The sequence below is a fragment of the Brachycentrus maculatus genome, unplaced genomic scaffold (assembly GCF_059751285.1).
Source record: "Brachycentrus maculatus isolate JH-2025_06_01 unplaced genomic scaffold, ASM5975128v1 h1tg000261l, whole genome shotgun sequence".
In the NCBI taxonomy this organism is placed as follows: domain Eukaryota; kingdom Metazoa; phylum Arthropoda; class Insecta; order Trichoptera; family Brachycentridae; genus Brachycentrus; species Brachycentrus maculatus.
In genome coordinates, this window is record NW_028281012.1 from 2,017,130 (window position 1) to 2,036,570 (window position 19,441).

Sequence of the window (19,441 nt, forward strand, 5' to 3'; positions counted from 1 at the left end):
AAATAAAACTTACATAAACATCATTATCAATCCGGTGTTATCGGCATTTTGTCGATAACCCGTCATTAGATTAAGTCTTTAACAAGGAAAAAAATCTCATATTTTAAATAAACTTTGTTCAAAAATATCCGTCCATATATTCAAACAACTTCGTACAAACTTAACATTGTGAAAATTAATTAATGATTTTAGAACAAAAACCACACATAACACAAAACCCGTATTTTTGATATATTCTGTTACCATCGTGCATGTCCTTACCATATAGTTGTATGTGTGTAAAGATATTCCGTGACGTAGTATATTTTTTCACACGATTCGAGGGGTATAAATAACTTCGTACAAACTTAACATTGTGAAAATTAATTAATGATTTTAGGACAAAAACCACACATAACACAAAACCCGTATTTTTGATATATTCTGTTACCATCGTGCATGTCCTTACCATATAGTTGTATGTGTGTTAAGATATTCCATGACGTAGTATATTTTTTCACACGATTCGAGGGGTATAAGACAACTTACAAATATCGATTAATAGACTACAAGTTGAAAAATGCTTTTCTTTTATGTATTTTTGTCGTTTGTGACCTCGTAGTATTATATTATACGTACTATCAAAAATACAAATGTAGATTTCATGAATATTGAAATCAAGGGGTTGTGATGTAAAATACCAGTTATTTTATTTTAAAATCATAAATTTTCAACTTTCATGTGACTAACATTATTATAAATTCAATATATTGAAATTGATACATCTGAAAAAAAAATGTTTGAATCAAAACATGTACGAAAGCTAAACAATCAGTGTGCTGGACATGGATTTAAAATGACATCGGTATATATGTATTCTCGTTTTAGGAATCCCGGTTGGTGGAAGAGAAGAAACGGGACTGAAAAGTCTCTAACCCTTGTTGCCGTCGTGGCTATCCTAATAGCACTGGCATTTGCGATTGGACTAACCGTCGTGTTGAGCAAGCACAACGACAAAGGTAAGATTAATTCAAAAACCTTAATTATTTTTTTAAGATATTTTTTTTTCCTACTCAGCATCATTTGAGAAACAGGATAGAATTTTGTTGGTGTTTAACACACGTGTTTTTAATCATATTTTTGAAACGTAAGTTTGGCATGTTTTTACACATCGCTCACTCCTTTCAAGGAGAATAAATCGAAAATCGTTTTCAGAATGCCCAGAATATGTACTATATCTTAGCAAAAGTGGCATATTTTTAACTTAATATTTGCCCGCTAAAGTGTTGTTTTTGCATTTTGAAGAAATGGTATTATTTAATTATTTTTTGAAATATACTAAATATTTTTCAAATGGAAAAAAATTCAGGTTTTACCTAAAAAGATCTGTTGCACAGTAAAAAGTTCAATAAGTGGCTTGATATTTATTTATAATACATTGTATTATATTTTTAAACTTTAAAAAACGTTCTCCTGAAAGATCCTTTTTGTTTTATTTATAACGTTCTTGAAAGGAGTGAGCGACATGTGTACGTAGTAAATCGACATTCATATCGTGGTGTATTCCCTTGTCCTTCTTGGGTATTTTCACTAACTTACAAATGTGAAATTTAGTAACTGGAATGGTACAAATACCTGTTTTGTGTTACTCGTTAATGTTAATGAATTTATGCAACTGTTTTGTTAAATTTCCAAATAAAATAATTTAAAATTCATTGTTTTAAACGGGCTAATCTTAGTTGTAAAACTAACACGTATCTATATTTTTAATGTGAACATATGTATTTTAATTAATGTTATTTAAATTACAAAATATCACTAAAAATTAGGCATAAAGCAAAGTTGATGTGATAATATCCTGGGGTAACGTAAAAAGTACAAAAGATTTTCTCACGATGTCAACATGCCAAGGCCTTTATTCTTTTTAATTTCAAAGTCACAATAAAACCTCAGTGTAAAATAATTATGTGGTTAGTCATTATCGTTGCCTTTAATCTTAAACGTTGCGAATTCTATGTTTTTAAATATATGTATGATAAATATACACAATTTTTGTAAAGTTCATATAAAACAACAAAATAACAAATTATTAGTTCACTCGGTATTGTTTTTAAGATGAATCTGCTATTTTAAAAATATTTAATCAGTCGTAGCCTAAAACAGGAGCTGAGTTATCATTACCACAGAAAAATCCCATTTCCAATTATCATCTTCAATATTATTTTAAAACACTGTTTTCTTATTGTTTGCAATGGCAGTCCTTGTTACACCACCCTGTAGTTAGTGAATTTCAAAGGTTCGTTACAGTTTACTTACTATATGTATACGGACCTTTAAGTATAATATTATATGACAGGCGTATGTACATAGATCAATAAATTTCTCAAAAAAATCATCAAATGTAATATACTGGGTAGTTATTCACACTCCCGGTTATTGATGGCATTACTGATTTCACATATATTAAGTCAATATGTGTATATCATTTTTATGCTTAGAAATATTGGCAATATCTTAAAAAAACAGTTTTTTTTTAAAAGATATTTTCTGCTACATAGTTTTAATAAAATTGTTTGTTTTTACGGATATGCGCTAGTACATGTTCCAAATTTTAATTGGAATTTTTATTTAAACAATGACAGAATATTGAATATTACATATGTGCAATTAGGAATCACTTAACACAGCCTATGTTGGATCCTAAGCACAGAAAATGGCCAAGACTTCGTTGTGAACTTATAGATAACAATCTTTCTGACAGATATCTATAATACTATATCTACTAGTGATCCTTAGCACCTGATGAATTAAACTGACATAGTGTTAAGTTGATCGTTAATTATATGAAGGCAAAATTATCAATCCTATAATTCATGTACCAGTCCATGATCATATTAAATAACTCCTGAAAAATTAAACCCAAAACCTTCAGCACGGCAGCCAAACACGTTTACCAAAAAACTATTCTTTTTTGACATTTCATCAAAGATGAAGAAGAATATGGAAGTCTGGGCATTTACGGGGCTGATGACCCGAATATTCTTCTTCATCTTTGATGAGATGTCAGAAAATAATTTGAAAAATATTCCTATAATTAGAGATAATCCAAATTTGTGAACAAGTATTTGGACACACTCAAAATGTTGTAACCAATAAACTAATGAGGTGTACTAAATATTAACTTTAAACGTATATTATTTTCAAGCAAATTATTTTCATAATCCATAGAGCTCCTGTAATGCCATTTAAAAAAAATCTGTAATTTAGCATAATGACTTTATTTATGTTAATATCAATTAACGAGTCAATAATTAAATTTTCAATCCAAATATCCTTTTTACTGATTGAAAGGAGAACAGGGTAGCATCACATAAGGAAAATATTGAACTTCATACCCGTCAAATCTATGCGGTCTCAGTTTGAAATACATTAAAAATAGTCCTTTAAACGGGGCATTGAACATAGTGTTCATATTTAGAATATATTTATTTAAATTAAATTAAACACTTGAATAATCCACTGAATTGAGTTTTATTTTTATTTACGACTAGTTTCGAAAACGACAATTATTTTCATCTTCTGGTACAAATTAAAACAGTACAGTACAGTTTTAATTTGTACCAGAAGATGAAAACAATTGTCGTTTTCGAAACTAGTCCTAAATAAAAATAAAACTCAATTCAGTGGATTATTCAAGTGTTTAATTTAATTAAAATAATCATGTCATTCCACAAAGTTAATGCCGAATCAATAAATAATAGAATATATTTATTTATACATACACTTTTTACGAATTTTGTAATTATATAACAAAAAAAATATATTTTTGTAAGAACACAGATGAATCAAAATTAGTTAACTTGTCAATTTTCAATATATTCTTACAAAATAGATATTATTTTTATTAATAATGAATCATAGCATTTATGTTGATATGTGATTGTACAATATATAAGGTGTTTCATTTACTAATACGTAGATTTTTTATATATATTTTTTTTAAACATGTATATAAAAAGAAAAGAAAGCAATAAAGGATAATGATATTCTTTGAAAAGAGAAAAGGTAGATATTACAATTATTGATAAACGATAATCTTTCCTTGATGAGTATTCCTTTAATCTTTCATTCGTAATAAAGAGTTGGGTGGTAAATGAAATATCTTTGATACTCGTAATCCTGGTTGGGATTTGGTCGAACAATTTCTATTGACTTTGCCTAAAGGCGAATGATTTATTTACTCCTTCGTATCATTGTTACACTTACTTAATCTATGCGCCATATATATCATAAAAATATATTAGTATTTCATTCTCTCTTAGTTCAGAAAAAAATATTTGTCAAATAATATGTGCTCTAATTTTTTTTATTTATTAATTTTATAGTATTCACCAGATTAAACGATTTATTTCTGAGAATCCAACTAAATACACATCTCATTAACCGTCATTTTAGGAGATGATCTTTACATAATACCAATTTATTTTGTAACACTTGAAAAAAATATTCATCACGAATCACGATTAATACAACAGTCTATAAGTAATAACAGTAATACCTAAGTATTATAAATGTATACATATGTGTATGAGTATAAATTATAGTGAGTAATCAAAATCCGGAATGACGTTAACATTTTTTATGACATTGATAAACATAAAATGGCCAATTTAAAGGTTGTTGCACAGTTTTTTGTATAAAAATTATCTGAAAAGCGCCTCACAATTTTCTTATAGATCATCTCATAGGTCATCCAATGCAATCAATGTCTATAAGAGTTACCGTGAATAAACACTGGTTAGAGCTTCGCTTTGAAGCTCTGGAACGTTTGCATAAACTGCATTATAAGAGTGCGGTGTGTAGTCCATCCACCGCATATGAATTCACAAGAACCATACGTAATTCTAGAGGAAGTTTTTTTTTCTCAAGTTATCGCAGACGAAAACAATCCCCACCGACGATATTATACGTTTTTTAAGCGAAAAGTCAGTCTCTTAACATTATCTACAACTTTTTTGAAACGAAGTTGTTAATCCATTCAGTCATTGAATTTTGTCATTTAAAACTAATCACGATAATCAGTGACTTATAGTGACAGTAATCTAATAATTTGACAATTTAAAATCATACACTTAGGCTGAAAAATATTATAAACTGACAAAAAGTATCGAATACTCCCAATCCGTTATTCGAAATTCCATAGTAGCAGTTACGCTTTACTCACTTCTCTACTCGAATTAAACTAAATATTAAATAAGACAACGGTGGTATTTGCACTACTCGTATTTAAAGAGAACGTGAATTTAGAATCAAAAAGTTAATTTCTGAAAACCAATCGAGGTACTGCTTTGTTCTTAGTTCGAATTATCATTCGAATTATTTTCTCATCCTAATATTATATGTTTCGGTTTATCGGATTTTTTTAGAAAATGTCAATCATTTTAATGTTTTTATTCATTAGAAAGAAAATATTATTTATTTATTTTACATAGAACGAGTTGTGATAAATCATGACTAAGGAATGCAGGAATGACAAAAAGGCAGGGGCGTGCATTCCATATAGGCAGAAAAGCAGTGCCTATCCTAATATACCCGCGTGACATGAAAACGCAATCAGTACCTAACCTACCTTACTAAGTAGTATTACCCATGAGCAAATACTGAGAAGTTCCTGATTAGCCCACACTAGATTATCCCTCCTATTCCCAACACAGATTCGAATAAAAACATTTTTATTTAGTTAGAAATAACAAAAATTCACTTAATGATCTATAATAAGCAAAGTAAATAAATGCAATTCCCATCTAAAAACACAAGTAATACTATCTATCCTAGTAAGTAGTACCTACCTTACCTTACTACCTACCTTTACTGCCTACCGTAATTAATTCTCTGTGCATGCCACTGATGCCGGGTATATGTAAAGTACCGAATTATGACGCGACGCATCTCACGCGCGCTCTTTGACTTCGGCTAAGACTCTGGAACCTTTTTTGTTAGCGGTCAAGAAAGATAAAGGATCTGAAAACAGCCTCAGGACAGTATTATTGTCGCGAATGGGGACCTCCACAGAACGTGATACGTATCCAAAACAGGCTTTCACCAAAGACTTGTCGACTGACGAGAATCCCAAGTGGGTGACGCGGGATGATTATTCTTTGTTTTTTTTCCATTAACACTAAAACCGTCTTTGTTAGACGAACACATCCTTGTTTCAAAACCGGTCGACAATGATTCAAGGTTTAGAATACTTTAATGAGGTATATAATACCTAGTGGGCCATTTACCTCACACTTGTTTTCTGTATATATATATATATATATATATATATATATATATATATATATATATATATATATATATATATATATGTATATATATATATATATATATACATATATTTATGTATATATATATATATATATATATATATATATATATATATATATATATATATATATATATATAAACATATATATATATATATATATATATATATATATATATATACATATATTTATAAATATATATATATATATATATATATATATATATATATATATATATATATATATATATATATATATATATATATATATATAATTTAATATAACCCTGGGTTGGTACCTGAAGCAGAAGGCTCATCACCTTTCCTTCGTATATTTAATGATCAAAATCTATCTTCTACACGATGCAGTGCCCTATGCACTATTGGGTGCGGATAAGGGTTAGAAGAAGAAATATATAGGATAATATAGTAAAAAAATACCTTTGATGATTGAAAATCATCTGAAATGATTGATATGGTATGTTTATAATAGTGTCGCATTAAGCTATTTTCAGCACTGATATTTACTTTATCTTCTCTTCTTCAAACCCTTACCCGCGCCCAATGGAAAATATTCTCTATTTTCAGAAAACAATATTCATTCGCAGCATAGACAAGTCGTTTTCCGGCGAGATCACGTGGCTTTTGTGTACAATTATAGTATGTCATTACGTGGATAGCGACGTCAGTAAACTGTGTCAGTAATTGATAGCATAATGATACCCCGGTCATGATTACACTCGGTATAGCATACTTCTGTCAAAGAATTTAATATGCGCAATCAAACGCACACTATTCAATAGGGCAGGGGTCAGAAACCTCTTAGACCAAAAGTGCCAAACGTGAGTAGCAAAACGGTTTTAAAAAATCGGTGAGCCAATTTTTAATTTACAATAATTAAATTCATCGAAAATCGATAAATAATTAGATGTCCAGCATTATTTTTTGACATCTCAACAAAGATGAAGAAGAATATGGAAGGCATTTACGGGGCTTAGTACCGTCATAGGCTGGTTTAAGTGATCATTTTACACACGTGTAACATTTATTAACTCTACTCAAATTCTTGGATGTTCTATACGTATGATCCAATTTCGACATTGTACCTAAATCACAAGATTTTTCACTAGAGACATCTATTGGTGAGATGAAGAAGCTTTTTTATTGAGCAGAAACTCTTATATTTGTATGTGAGATCCAAATCCTGGATTTTAATCACATACATAAAAACGCCAGAAAAAATCCTTTTCATTTTATTATTTTAGCTTATAATTTGACCAGATAATATTTTGATACCCTCAAAATGTTGTAGATGTCATAAAGGTTTGAAAATATTATTTTTTCATCCCTTGAAACCGATTGCACCGGTATCTGGCATCACTGACCCTAGTATTAATAGTGTGAAAATGAGAATTGTCATGGTCCGCTATAAATTAGCATACCGGTATATACATGTTTATGAGATTTTTTAATCATGTTTGTTTATTAACTTTCCGAGCATGGGAATGGTTGTCTATAGTATAAATTAGTATGTTTGCTATCAAACGAGCCTTTTATCGGCATATTTCAACATGAAAGTGGTTTTAAGCTAATTTGGTTTTTTCAGAGGTTATTTTCTTTTCAATGTTTAAATTTTTAACAAGACAAAAGGTAAATGAGAGATCGTATGTGCTTAAACGGCAGCATCTCTCCGTACCCAAACGAACTAAAAATTATTTTGAACAGAATAATCAAAAAAATTATAATAATCAGAATTTAATTTAATTTTAAATTTGTCAAAGAAAGAGCCAGACAAATTTCTTTCATAGTGACATGTGGCTCACAATCCATACGTTCCCGACCCCTGCAATAGAACAATGTTGTCATGTTTTCTTTGTTAGAAACAAAATGAAGAAAAAAAATTATCCATCGACCGCCATTGCACGCTAGAGTTTATAAGTTTAATTAAAAATGTCAAAAACTTTTACAAATATGTTTTATACTAATGGGGCAATATGAGATCTAAGACACTCTACACATATCGCTCACTCCTTTCAACGTCAGAAATTAAAAAAAAAAAAATTCAGGAGACTGTTTTTAAAGTTTAGGAATATAATAAAATGTATTAAAAATAAATATCAAGCCACTTATTGAACTATTTACTGTGCAACAGGCCTTTTTAAGTAAAACCTGAAGGTTTTTCTCCATTTGAAAAATATTAAGTATATTTAAAAAAATAATTAAACAATACATTTTCTTCAAAATGCAAAAACAACACTTTCTGCCCTGTAATGGATAAATATTAAGTTAAAAGGCATTCCGAAAACATGCAAAACTGAAAATTAACGATTTTTTATTTATATTACGTTGTTGAAAGGAGTGAGCGATATGTATGTATATACCATGTATTGGATTAAAACATTATTTAGAAGATAAAAAAAAAAAAAACATTTTTATCAATCTTAATTTTTATAATTTCATTTTTAGAATTCGCCCATCGTACAACGTCATTTTACTAAGATAAGAGTCGCGAAGTCTTCCACCGTTACTAATCGCATGGTGTAGGAAAGTTCTAATAGTATTCTTCTGGGTTATTTCTCAAAATTGTGCGAATCGTCTATGCTACATAAGCTAGTACGAGTATGGGTATGTTACCCTGAGAGTACTGGCCACTGCTGATATTATAGTCTATTACAAAAACTACGCCATTTCCCCGCAGGGGCAGGCAGAGAGAATAGAACGCTACCCTCTTCTATCCTGACACACACTCCTAGCTCCCTTCACATCCGTACATCTAGTAATAGATACCCTCCGATTACGCAGACTTTTGACACCACCAGATTTTAGGTTCTGATTGATCTGATCGTCCCAAGTCTTCTGTTCTTCCGCTAACATTCACCATTTATACTTTCTTAGTTATTCTCTCGTTATCTATTCACTCCACATGTCCATACCACCTTAAAGAACTTATCTTTCCGTATATCAGTTTTATTATTTAATCTGAGATACTTCACATACATAATCTGTATCCCACCAAATATATGCCATTTCTAGAGTTCAGGGCTGATAACCTTGCCTTCGTCTAATTAATGATCAAGATAACACTGTATCGGCACGACCCAGTGCCCCATGTGCAGATGTTAATCAAAACAAGAGGAATATTAGTATTAATTACTTTTTAAATATATGTAAAATTAGAGCAAGTCAACACATTGGAATGTATGCAATTTTCATAAAGAGCATACCATATAGCCAGAGGCGTGCATTCATAATAGGCAGAAAAGCAGTTCCTACCCTGGATTACTCGCATTCCGTATAGGAACACAAGCAATGCCTACTTTGACTTATTAAGTAATGCTACATTATCTTACTACCCAACTCTACTACCTACCTTGGTTAAAAACTCTGTGCGCGCCACTAAATATAGCAATATTAATTCTAGAAAAAATATTTTGGCAAAATAAATAAGTGGGTAAATGATCAAGCGTATTATAAAAATAAAAGATTTTGTTGTTCATATATATTTATACTTATATTAAAGTCATAATGATTAAAGGGAGATTCGCAAACACAGAATTCATTCACCGGATGACCACCGGAAAGGTAACATGTCAGTTAAGGCCAGATTATTTAAAGAATTTTACTGTTTATTTTTTTTTAATTTAAATTTTGAATAACTCCTTACATTTTAAAACCATATAATAATTTCGAAAACACTTATTTTTTTAAAGCAAAAACGGCGTTTTAAGAAGAAAAAAATCAATTACCGAAAATGTTACCTGAATTTAAAGAAAATTAAATTGCGGCTTAACGAATAGACCTTAAGAGGTAAAAAATAAAACAACTCGTCTGTAGAGTTCAATACCTAGGGTGGTCAAAATAAATATAAGTGTATTCCTACTAAGTATTAAATTTTGACTAGTACTAGTAGTAAAGATCAAGATAACACTACGCTGATATGCTGCTGGGCTCTATACGCCAATGGATACTGATAGGAGAAAAAAATCATTTAACTTGTGTATTTTTTAATAATTCAAAGTATTATTTTCCATTTGTCAATCACCAGCGTTAGCAATTTACGATGAAAATTATTGCACCGAATGAATAATTGACATAATGTTAATTAATATAAGTAATAAACTCCTTGATGTCATGTACCACTCCTTGCTAGCAGCTTGAATGACAATAAAATACACACAATGCTTATTAAATAAATATGATTTACAAACTACGCTTTTATATGTAATTACTTCCTGAATTTTTACATGAATATTGCCTGTAAAATATTCATTTGGAATTTTTTTTTTTTTAATTGTTCCTTATCCGAAACATTGCATACGGCATTACATCGATTACGAGTATCATTAATTAATGGGATCCAATTATACATACGAAAATATTACTAAAACTAAATATTTCCCTTGTTTTTTTTTATAGGAATCACCCACAAAGCCTATATATTTATTTCTCGCATGTCGCGGTCATCGATTGTATACGTATCACAATCTTAAACTAAAGATTTTGTTTGAAAAAACCGATAAAAATATACTATACTATATTGAAATGTTACTATGTTATAATGAAATTGCAGAGAGTATTTCAATTCTCGGTTTAATGATAATATTTTTAATAGAATTATAGAATTTTGCAACTTGGGTCAAGTTGACGGTGTCCATCAATATAAATTAACCTCAAACAAATGAAAACCTAACCGCCAACGTTAAATTATCTTCACCTAATGATGGTTAGCCGAGATGGAGTCGATATATAAATTTTAGTATCTAATTGGACTGGAAAAGCGTTCGAGAGTGGTAAAACTACTTGGATCTTATTAGGCGTGTAGTCTGGAGGAAGGACGCCAGAGTCTAATTGATGACATGAGAAGATCTGCTAGAACGTACAGAAATTTTTTACGTTTAAGGTTAATTAAAAAGACGGGAAACCTTTTTAGACTTCAATATTCTCGTTTCAATACACTGCTTTATCTATGTTGCGATATAAGTAAAATCTATATGAAAAAACATATATGAAGTACCTCACACTCGTTTTCTTTGCCCAAACGAATATTTTTTACACTTAATATTTAAATGCACATATTTATATTTGTATGTATACATACATATATAATTTGAATTAACCTCTAGGCAATAAAAACTTAGCCGCCAACGTAAACTTATGTATATTCGCCTAAAAGGTCACGATAATAGTTTTATATCAAATTTTAAAATAGATTTTTGAGACTAGTCCAGCTCTGTGCAACCGCATGCTTCTGTATTTTATTTTTGTACAATTCAACGTTTTATTATTAAACGATTTATTTAATATTGATAATTTTCTGTAAATGTACCTCATTGTCCAATAAATTGATCGTTCAAAGAGTTTGACGTTTGTGATTGATATTGAAGGAAAATTATGAGAATTGTTTTGAAGGCAATCATTACATATCTCTCTTTATTTCTGGCGTTCTCCATTATTTTGTTCATGGTGTCTATGAAATATAAAAAAAAAACATAGAGGTGACACAAAGGGTGACATTTTATCTCATCAAAGATGAAAAAGAATATGGAAGTCTGGCAATCTCACCAATAGATGTCTCTTGTGAATTTCTAGTGATTCAAGAACAAGGATTCTAAATTGGTTCATATATACAGAGCATCCAAGAATTTGAGTAGTGTGGTTGTCAATAATGGGTATAATTGGCGAATGTTACACGTGTGTAAAGTAATCACTTAAACCAGCCTATGACGGTCGTCAGTCCCGTAAATACCCAGACTTCCATATTCTTTTTCATCTTTGATGAAATGTCAAAAAATAATAATAATATGAAAATAACTCCTGTAATTGGAGATACTCCAGATTTTGTGAACAAGTATTTGGACACACTCAAAATGTTGTAAACAAATAATATTTATGAACACTTACAATATATTAATCGCTCTTCAATTTTTAATTTAATTTCTTATTGCGCATATTATAACATGTTATTTTTATTACGTAGAAATTCTGCCTCCAATGCCAGAAGCCCTGAACAGCCCTGCCCCATTCGTAGTCCACCAACAAGCCAACGACAGTCAAGCTGTGTGCCTGTCCAAAGGATGCATTAATACAGGTGACGAAAACAATCCATCAAAAATAAATAGGGTCATCAAACTGTCATTCTATTTTGCAGCAGAGCCAAACAAAATTCTGACCAAAGTCAACTAGTTGTACATTACAATGAAATTAATAACGATAGTAATAAAAACTCACTCAGCTTAAAAATCGGCAGTGTACCGACAAAGGGGTATATCTGTCTCAGACCAAATTTTACAGGAGAGCAAAAACAAACTTTGAAATCAAATAACTTATGTATTTTTAAATGTACATATCCTAATAAAACTAAATAAATATTGCAACTACAGCTATATCCTTTTGCCAGATTATGGAATACACTATTTTAGACATATATACAGACAGATATACCCCTTTACCATTACACTTCCGAAATATCGTGCAAAGCAAGTGTATTCGATTTATTGAGTGAAATGTTCTGTTTCAAGACAAACATAAGTACGCTCACTGTTAATTGTACCATCCGTGAATTTAATGAATCCGGGTAAATTTCTTGTTTAGTCAAGAAACCTCCAAAAACCATTTGGTCTATTTCACGGAATCATCAATTTCACGGATTCGGTGTAACATATGTACCCACTAATATGTTACGTATGCATTCTGCGTAAATTCATTTAATAATGAACTTACGTATGACCTGAACTGAAATTATTAAAAGTGACGTTAAATTTTCGCAATACGTTCACTTTTGTCGGGGCAACAAATAAAAAATATATTTCTATGTTAAAAACAGTGATAATTTAACGATGTTGATATTTTTGTTACGTAGACAGTCGTTTAAATGTTTAACATTTAATACCTCTTGTGAAAACCTGTTTTCAATATACAAAGCATACATACGTTTAAGTATATCGTGTTCACATGTTTTGTACTTTCCAAGAAAAACTATGGATCGGTTAATTCTATGAATGACGTTGTTACAAAAAACTTGTTTTCATGATTGTTATTGTTTTACAGCTGCCAATATTCTTAACAACATGGATACTTCCGTGGACCCTTGCGATGACTTTTACGAGTTCTCCTGTGGTTCTTTCTTGAAGAAGACACGCATACCGGAAGATAAAACCTCGGTCAATACATTCTCCATCATCGGAGATGAGCTATCCGAGCAGATCAGAAGCGTGCTAGAAGAGAAACCCAAGCCTGATGAGGCCAAACCTTTCGTCTTGGCGAGAACTCTATACGCAGCCTGCATGAATAAGAGTAAGTTGTGATACCGTAAACTGGGGTGAAAATAAGCTGTTTATATAATAACAAAAATCCATTTGTATTACATGCCCATAGACCGTTGGATATTCACGGAATAACTAACTTTCATTGAAATGCCTTGTTTTGTTTCAATATTCAATGCGTTTTTCATATCCAGGTCTCATTGAAGAACGCGGCTTGAAACCTCTGCATGACATTTTGAAGAAACTCGGTGGATGGCCAGTCCTCGAAGAAGAAGAATGGGACTCGAATTCGTTCAGCTGGGAGAAATCCGTCTACCAGTTCCGCAAGGCTGGTTACTCGGTGGACTACTTCCTGGATTTCTCAGTAGGAGTGGACGTCAAGAATTCTACTAACAGAATTATCGATGTAAGTCCTATACAAGGATATATTTTCATATTTTCTGAGATTTCATTAAAGGGTGTGCTGAATTACCTATCACTGTTTGTTCAATAAATATACTCGGTTGACCATGGCTACGTTTAATTGCCTATAAATATTTGCCGATCATTGAGCGTTTTGTTTGAATTTGTTTAAAGTGAATCTTCTAAGGCGGTGATTCGATTATCGATAGTTGGATGACAATTAAGAGTGAAAATTCATGTATGCCTCACGTTTGTCAGGCATATTTCGTTACATGGGAGAAAAAAATGTAACGTGGAGAGAAGGAGAAAGAGAGCTTTACATTCCGATGCCACATTTTGAAATCTATCCCACCGCATTCCCAGATCTGATACAGAAGCATCTTGGCTTCCTGACAGACCTTCTCTTGCAAAGCAATTCCAACGCCCCAGGAGTGGTGCAAAAGAGACGTATCACAACGATACGAACCGATGGAATAAAATAGTGTTGCGCATGCGCCCATTGTAGATGTATACGCCAAATGCTATACTCAAACACATAAGGTACCACACGTTGTGTGAGTAATGTTTATCATTGCGTTTTGTGATTTTTTAACGTTATTTAATTGAAGTACCAATCAATGACAGTGTAATAATTAAACAAACAGAATCTTTTTCAAACAAATTTTGCATTGTATTTCTTTTGAGATTCTCTCTCTGCTCTCGCTCTCTCTCTCTTCCTCACACGTGCAAAAAAAATATCGGTAATTTTTATGAAGGTATCATGAATGTTTTTGAATTTCTTTAGAAAGCGTTTTTTACAGTTCAGTGAGCCCAAAATGAAATCTCAGCATTTGTGAAGCGAAAATAAATTTTAGTGTGTTATTGCCAAAAATGTTGTATTATTATGTTTTGTTACAGTGCAAATATGAACGTGTATTTTTTGGTATCTACTTAAAATATGTACAACAGCGCGCTATTATTTTTTTTAAATTTATAAATGATGAATTAAAAAAAAACTTATTACGGTTAATAAAATTTTCCATTTCGTTGAGTAGATTTGCAAACCATGGCGTTTTATTCAATTATGTTATTGTAATGTAGTCAATTGAGAACTGGAGAAAATGTTGTATGAATAAAATTGCGCTTGTTTTAAAAGACAATGTTTTTGGCATTCGAAGCGTGAGATGTATGTATGTATTATAATTAGCAACGTCCCCTCCCCTGCGAAGGGGGCCCCACACTCGAAGGGGCCTCACTCACGAGAGGGCCCTCATTCGCAACGGAGGGCGGCGTCTAGTCTCAGAAACCAGAAATGTAAAAATGATGTGATATTGTCAATAGTTGGATCAAGCATCTTTGGGCCTGAGCCGCGAATACCTTAACAAGGGCCTGAACGATAAGCTGGTGAAGGCGTACTTCGACTACATGGTGGACATCGCCGTACTACTGGGTGCAGAGAAAGAAAGGGCTCTCTTTGAACTGGGGGAAGCCCTCGACTTTGAAATCAAGCTGGCCAATGTACGTGTTCACTTTCATCCTTTTCCGTAAATAACACATAATGTCTGCAAACGTAAATAATGTTAACAAATATATTTATTTGTTTTACATTTGTTTTTTTTTTATTTTTTTTATTTGTATACATTAATTTAAATCACAATATATACATTTTAAAGAACTTTTTTTTTTTGCAGAGACCCCACTAAGCCACCTTGTGTGTCTTGTCTGTGGAGTTCTTTTTTAATTTATTGTTTTTAACGATTTTAACCTAATATTCACACAAAAAAGAGAAAAAATTAAGAATATAAATATTTTACAATTTTCATAAAATTGACTTTTGATCATTCCCATTCCTTTATTTTGCCTTTGTTCCATATTTTATTTTGACCTCTAACATCCGTGGGCAACAAATTATAAATGTTCGGAACGATATATTGCAGTGTTCAACTCCCATATTTATTGTTAATTCTTAGGACTATCAAACCTTCATTGTAAATCGTGTATCATGGTAGTGTTCTAAAGGATTTCGATATTTTTGTCTTTTTTTTATGTTGTTGATTTTGATTATGAAAAATTCTTCTTCTCCGTCTTAATCCTCATTGCTGAGGGTTGTGACCCTTGCAGAAGCAATGACTCTTCTCCAGTTATCCCTTGACTGCGCTGCACGTAGCGCTCCAACCACTGAGGTGCCTGCTGCTGCCTTAATTTGATCGGTCCATCGTATGGGGATCTTCCTCTCCCTCTCTTTCCCTCCAGGCTACCGATCACAACTAGTCGTTCCAGGCTATCCTCGTTGCCACGCGCAACGTGTCCAAAGAACTGGAGAATCCGTCGGGTACAGATATTGGCTAGAGACAAGCCATCCAAGCGTAGTTCCTGGCGAATGGACTCATTGGTGCGTCTAGCTGTCCATGGAATTCGGAGCATGCGCCTCCAACACCACATTTCAAAGGCATCAATTTTTCTCCTTTCTGCTGCTTTTATAGTCCATGTTTCAGCAGCATAGAGAAAAATGGAGTGGACCAAGCTCCTGACAAGCTTCATCTTGGTGTTGTTACTCACACCCCGGTCTTTCCAGATTTTGTCTAGCTTAGACATGGCACTTTTGGCGATGGCGATACGACGTCTAATCTCTCCTTCACATGAAAAATTAAACACTTGTATTATCCCACTAATCGACTTTTATTTCACACGACTAGTTTCGGAAACTACCGATGTATTCCAAACTAGTCGTGTGATCTCAACATGTCATTATAGAAAATAAATGCCAATTTTTATTTTTATTATTTCTTAAGTTAGCTTATATTACATAATATAAACAATTTTATACACTTAATTTACTACATATATATATTTACATTTATTTACAGTACACAAAACATTAATTTTTACATTCTTTCAGACTCTTTTCATTCTTCATACATTCAGGCATGTCATCATACATTTTTAAATCCTATTTAATAATAAATAATATATTTGTTGATTTTCTTTCAGATCTCGCTGCCGCAAGAGGAAAGGCGAAACGCGAGTGCGCTCTACAATCCTATGAGCATCTCCCAATTACAAAAGAAATTTCCCAGGTAACGTTTAAAATCTTGCTAACGCCAGTTTCACAATTGAGTAAAAATATAATTTCGTCGGCCGAGCCGCGACAAACATTCTATCCTCCAGGCAATTTCAAACACATTTGATAGTGTTTATTATTATCATTTTTTACTTATCCGTGTGCCATGTTCTGCTTACTTTTATTACATTACAGTTTCTAAATGAACGTTCAACATTCGAAAAGTTCAATTTTAAGTTTTATGACTTCATGCTGCATATTTTGATTATCCTGAGCTATGAATACTAAACTTAGAATTTTGTAAAAGGATTTGCATTAATTGAATAACTTTTAGATTAAAATTTAATTTCTCGTTATTATAATTTATTACAATTTATTTTTATTCTAATTTAGTTATTATAATTTATTACATCAAACAGCGGTTGCGTCGCACAAATCCACAGTGGTGAATGTTACAGTCTACTAAAATATATTTTATTCATGAAAAGAGTGGTGAATGTTACAGTCTACAAAAAGAAATTTCATTCATAACCACGGTGGTTGAATGTTACAGTCTACAAAAACATTATTGATTCATGAATAGAATGGTGAATGTTACAAAGTCTACAAAATGTTCGCTTGCAACCAGTAGAATACAACATATCGCTCACTCCTTTCAAGAACGTCATAAATCAAAAAACTTGATTTTTCAAGAGAACGTTTTTAAAGTTTAAAAATATAATATAATGTATTCAAAATAAATATCAAGCCACGTATTGAACTTTTTACTGTGCAACAGATCTTTTTAGGTAAAACCTGAAGGTTTTTTCTCCATTTGAAAATATTTAGTACATTTAAAAAAATTATTAAATAATACATTTTCTTCAAAATGCAAAAACAATACTTTCTGCCCTGTAGCGGGTAAACATTAAGTTAAAAATATGCCTCTTTTGCTGGGATATAGTACATTTTCTGGGCATTACAAAAACATGCACAACTAAGAATTGACGATTTTTTATTTATGACGTTCTTGAAAGGAGTGAGCGATATCATGATGGTACAGAATTGAACAGAATGGTACAGGATATAGTGCATTTTCTGGACATTCTGAAAACATGCACAACTGAAAATTGAGCGATATGTTATCTCGTGCCAGGTAGTCTACACAGTAAAATATATTTGAGTAATTATTTATAAAATGTGATTATTAATTTATTTTAGCATTCCATGGAAGCAATATTTCAACACTCTGCTGGCTCCTCACGTGCAGGTTGATGATGATGAAATCGTCATCGTTAATGTACCCACTTTCATCACGCATTTGGAGGTGAGAAAATAAACTTAAATAATAATATTATTTTCCTCGATTTAGAACTATTTTTCATAAATATTTTGTTAATTTGATAACTCAACGTCTTAATCATTGTAACCTTTTTTTTTTGCTTCGGTATCGTTGGTTCCTAAACCCTAATCATAGAGTCTAGATTCATGCCTCCCGCCATTTGACCACTGTGACAGAGGACTTATTTTATCCATTCTTTTCACCAGTGTGAAATCAGCACGTTATCATTTTTGAACTGGTTAAAGATCTTCGGTATCTCAAATCTCAGAATATATTTTAAACAATTATCTTCCGAAACTTTTTTTTATAATTCTCAACACAGCATAAGGATATAAGGAGGAGTGTCCGAAATATTCAAGCAAAACTACAAACGTTTAGTGAAAATACATACTTTTACTAGAATGTCATCGAAATTTCAACCCAATTTTTAAAAATAATTATAAAATCTCCACTCGTTTGCGAGTGATTTATCTCTAACAAACAAGATACATTATAATAACAATAAATAAAGGATTTAAGAGGAGATAGATGTAGAAAGAAAAAAATTAACAACAATAATAATAATTAACTTAAATTAAGTAAAATATAAAATAAACTGTTCGGTCTACATTAACCAAATCATATTAAAATCTGGACAGTAAAAAATATTAATTTTGCGAGCGGGGTTTGAATTGGATATTGACGAATCTTGCTTAACCGATGTTGAATCAAATAATGCACTATAAGTAAAATTTATTATTTATTTGGTTATTAATTAAAGTGGCTGCCTCCATAGTGTAATGGTCAGCACGCTCGACTATCATTCTGGAGGTCCCGGGTTCGATTTCCAGGGGGGGATTAAATAAATATAAGTGATTTTTCACTCTAATATTTATTCAATATTACCCTGGACTGGTACCTGAAGCGGAGGGCTGATCACCTTTCCATCATGTGTTAAAGATCAAGATAACACTGCGTTTATATGCAGTGCCCTATGCACCATTAGGGTGCGGATAAGGGTTTGAATTAATTAAAGTAATATAATTTTTAAGTGCCTTCCGAATGTAAAAAATCTCCGTTATTAAGTTCTAACCCTTTATTATTTGTATTTGATATTTTTACTCTCGTGT

At 31.6% G+C, this 19,441-nt stretch overlaps 1 protein-coding gene across 1 annotated transcript in view; it reads left to right on the forward strand.

Moving 5' to 3' along the window:
* Positions 1-19,441, forward strand: part of Nep2 (M13 family metallopeptidase neprilysin 2) — a 71,126-nt gene that overhangs the window by 44,483 nt on the left and 7,202 nt on the right. Inside the window, exons 3-9 of the mRNA XM_088266019.1 lie at positions 868-998; positions 12,285-12,395; positions 13,355-13,600; positions 13,764-13,975; positions 15,292-15,468; positions 16,942-17,027; positions 18,212-18,317. Of these exons, the coding sequence (XP_088122145.1) occupies positions 868-998; positions 12,285-12,395; positions 13,355-13,600; positions 13,764-13,975; positions 15,292-15,468; positions 16,942-17,027; positions 18,212-18,317 (1,069 nt within the window). The remainder of the gene's footprint in view (positions 1-867; positions 999-12,284; positions 12,396-13,354; positions 13,601-13,763; positions 13,976-15,291; positions 15,469-16,941; positions 17,028-18,211; positions 18,318-19,441) is intronic.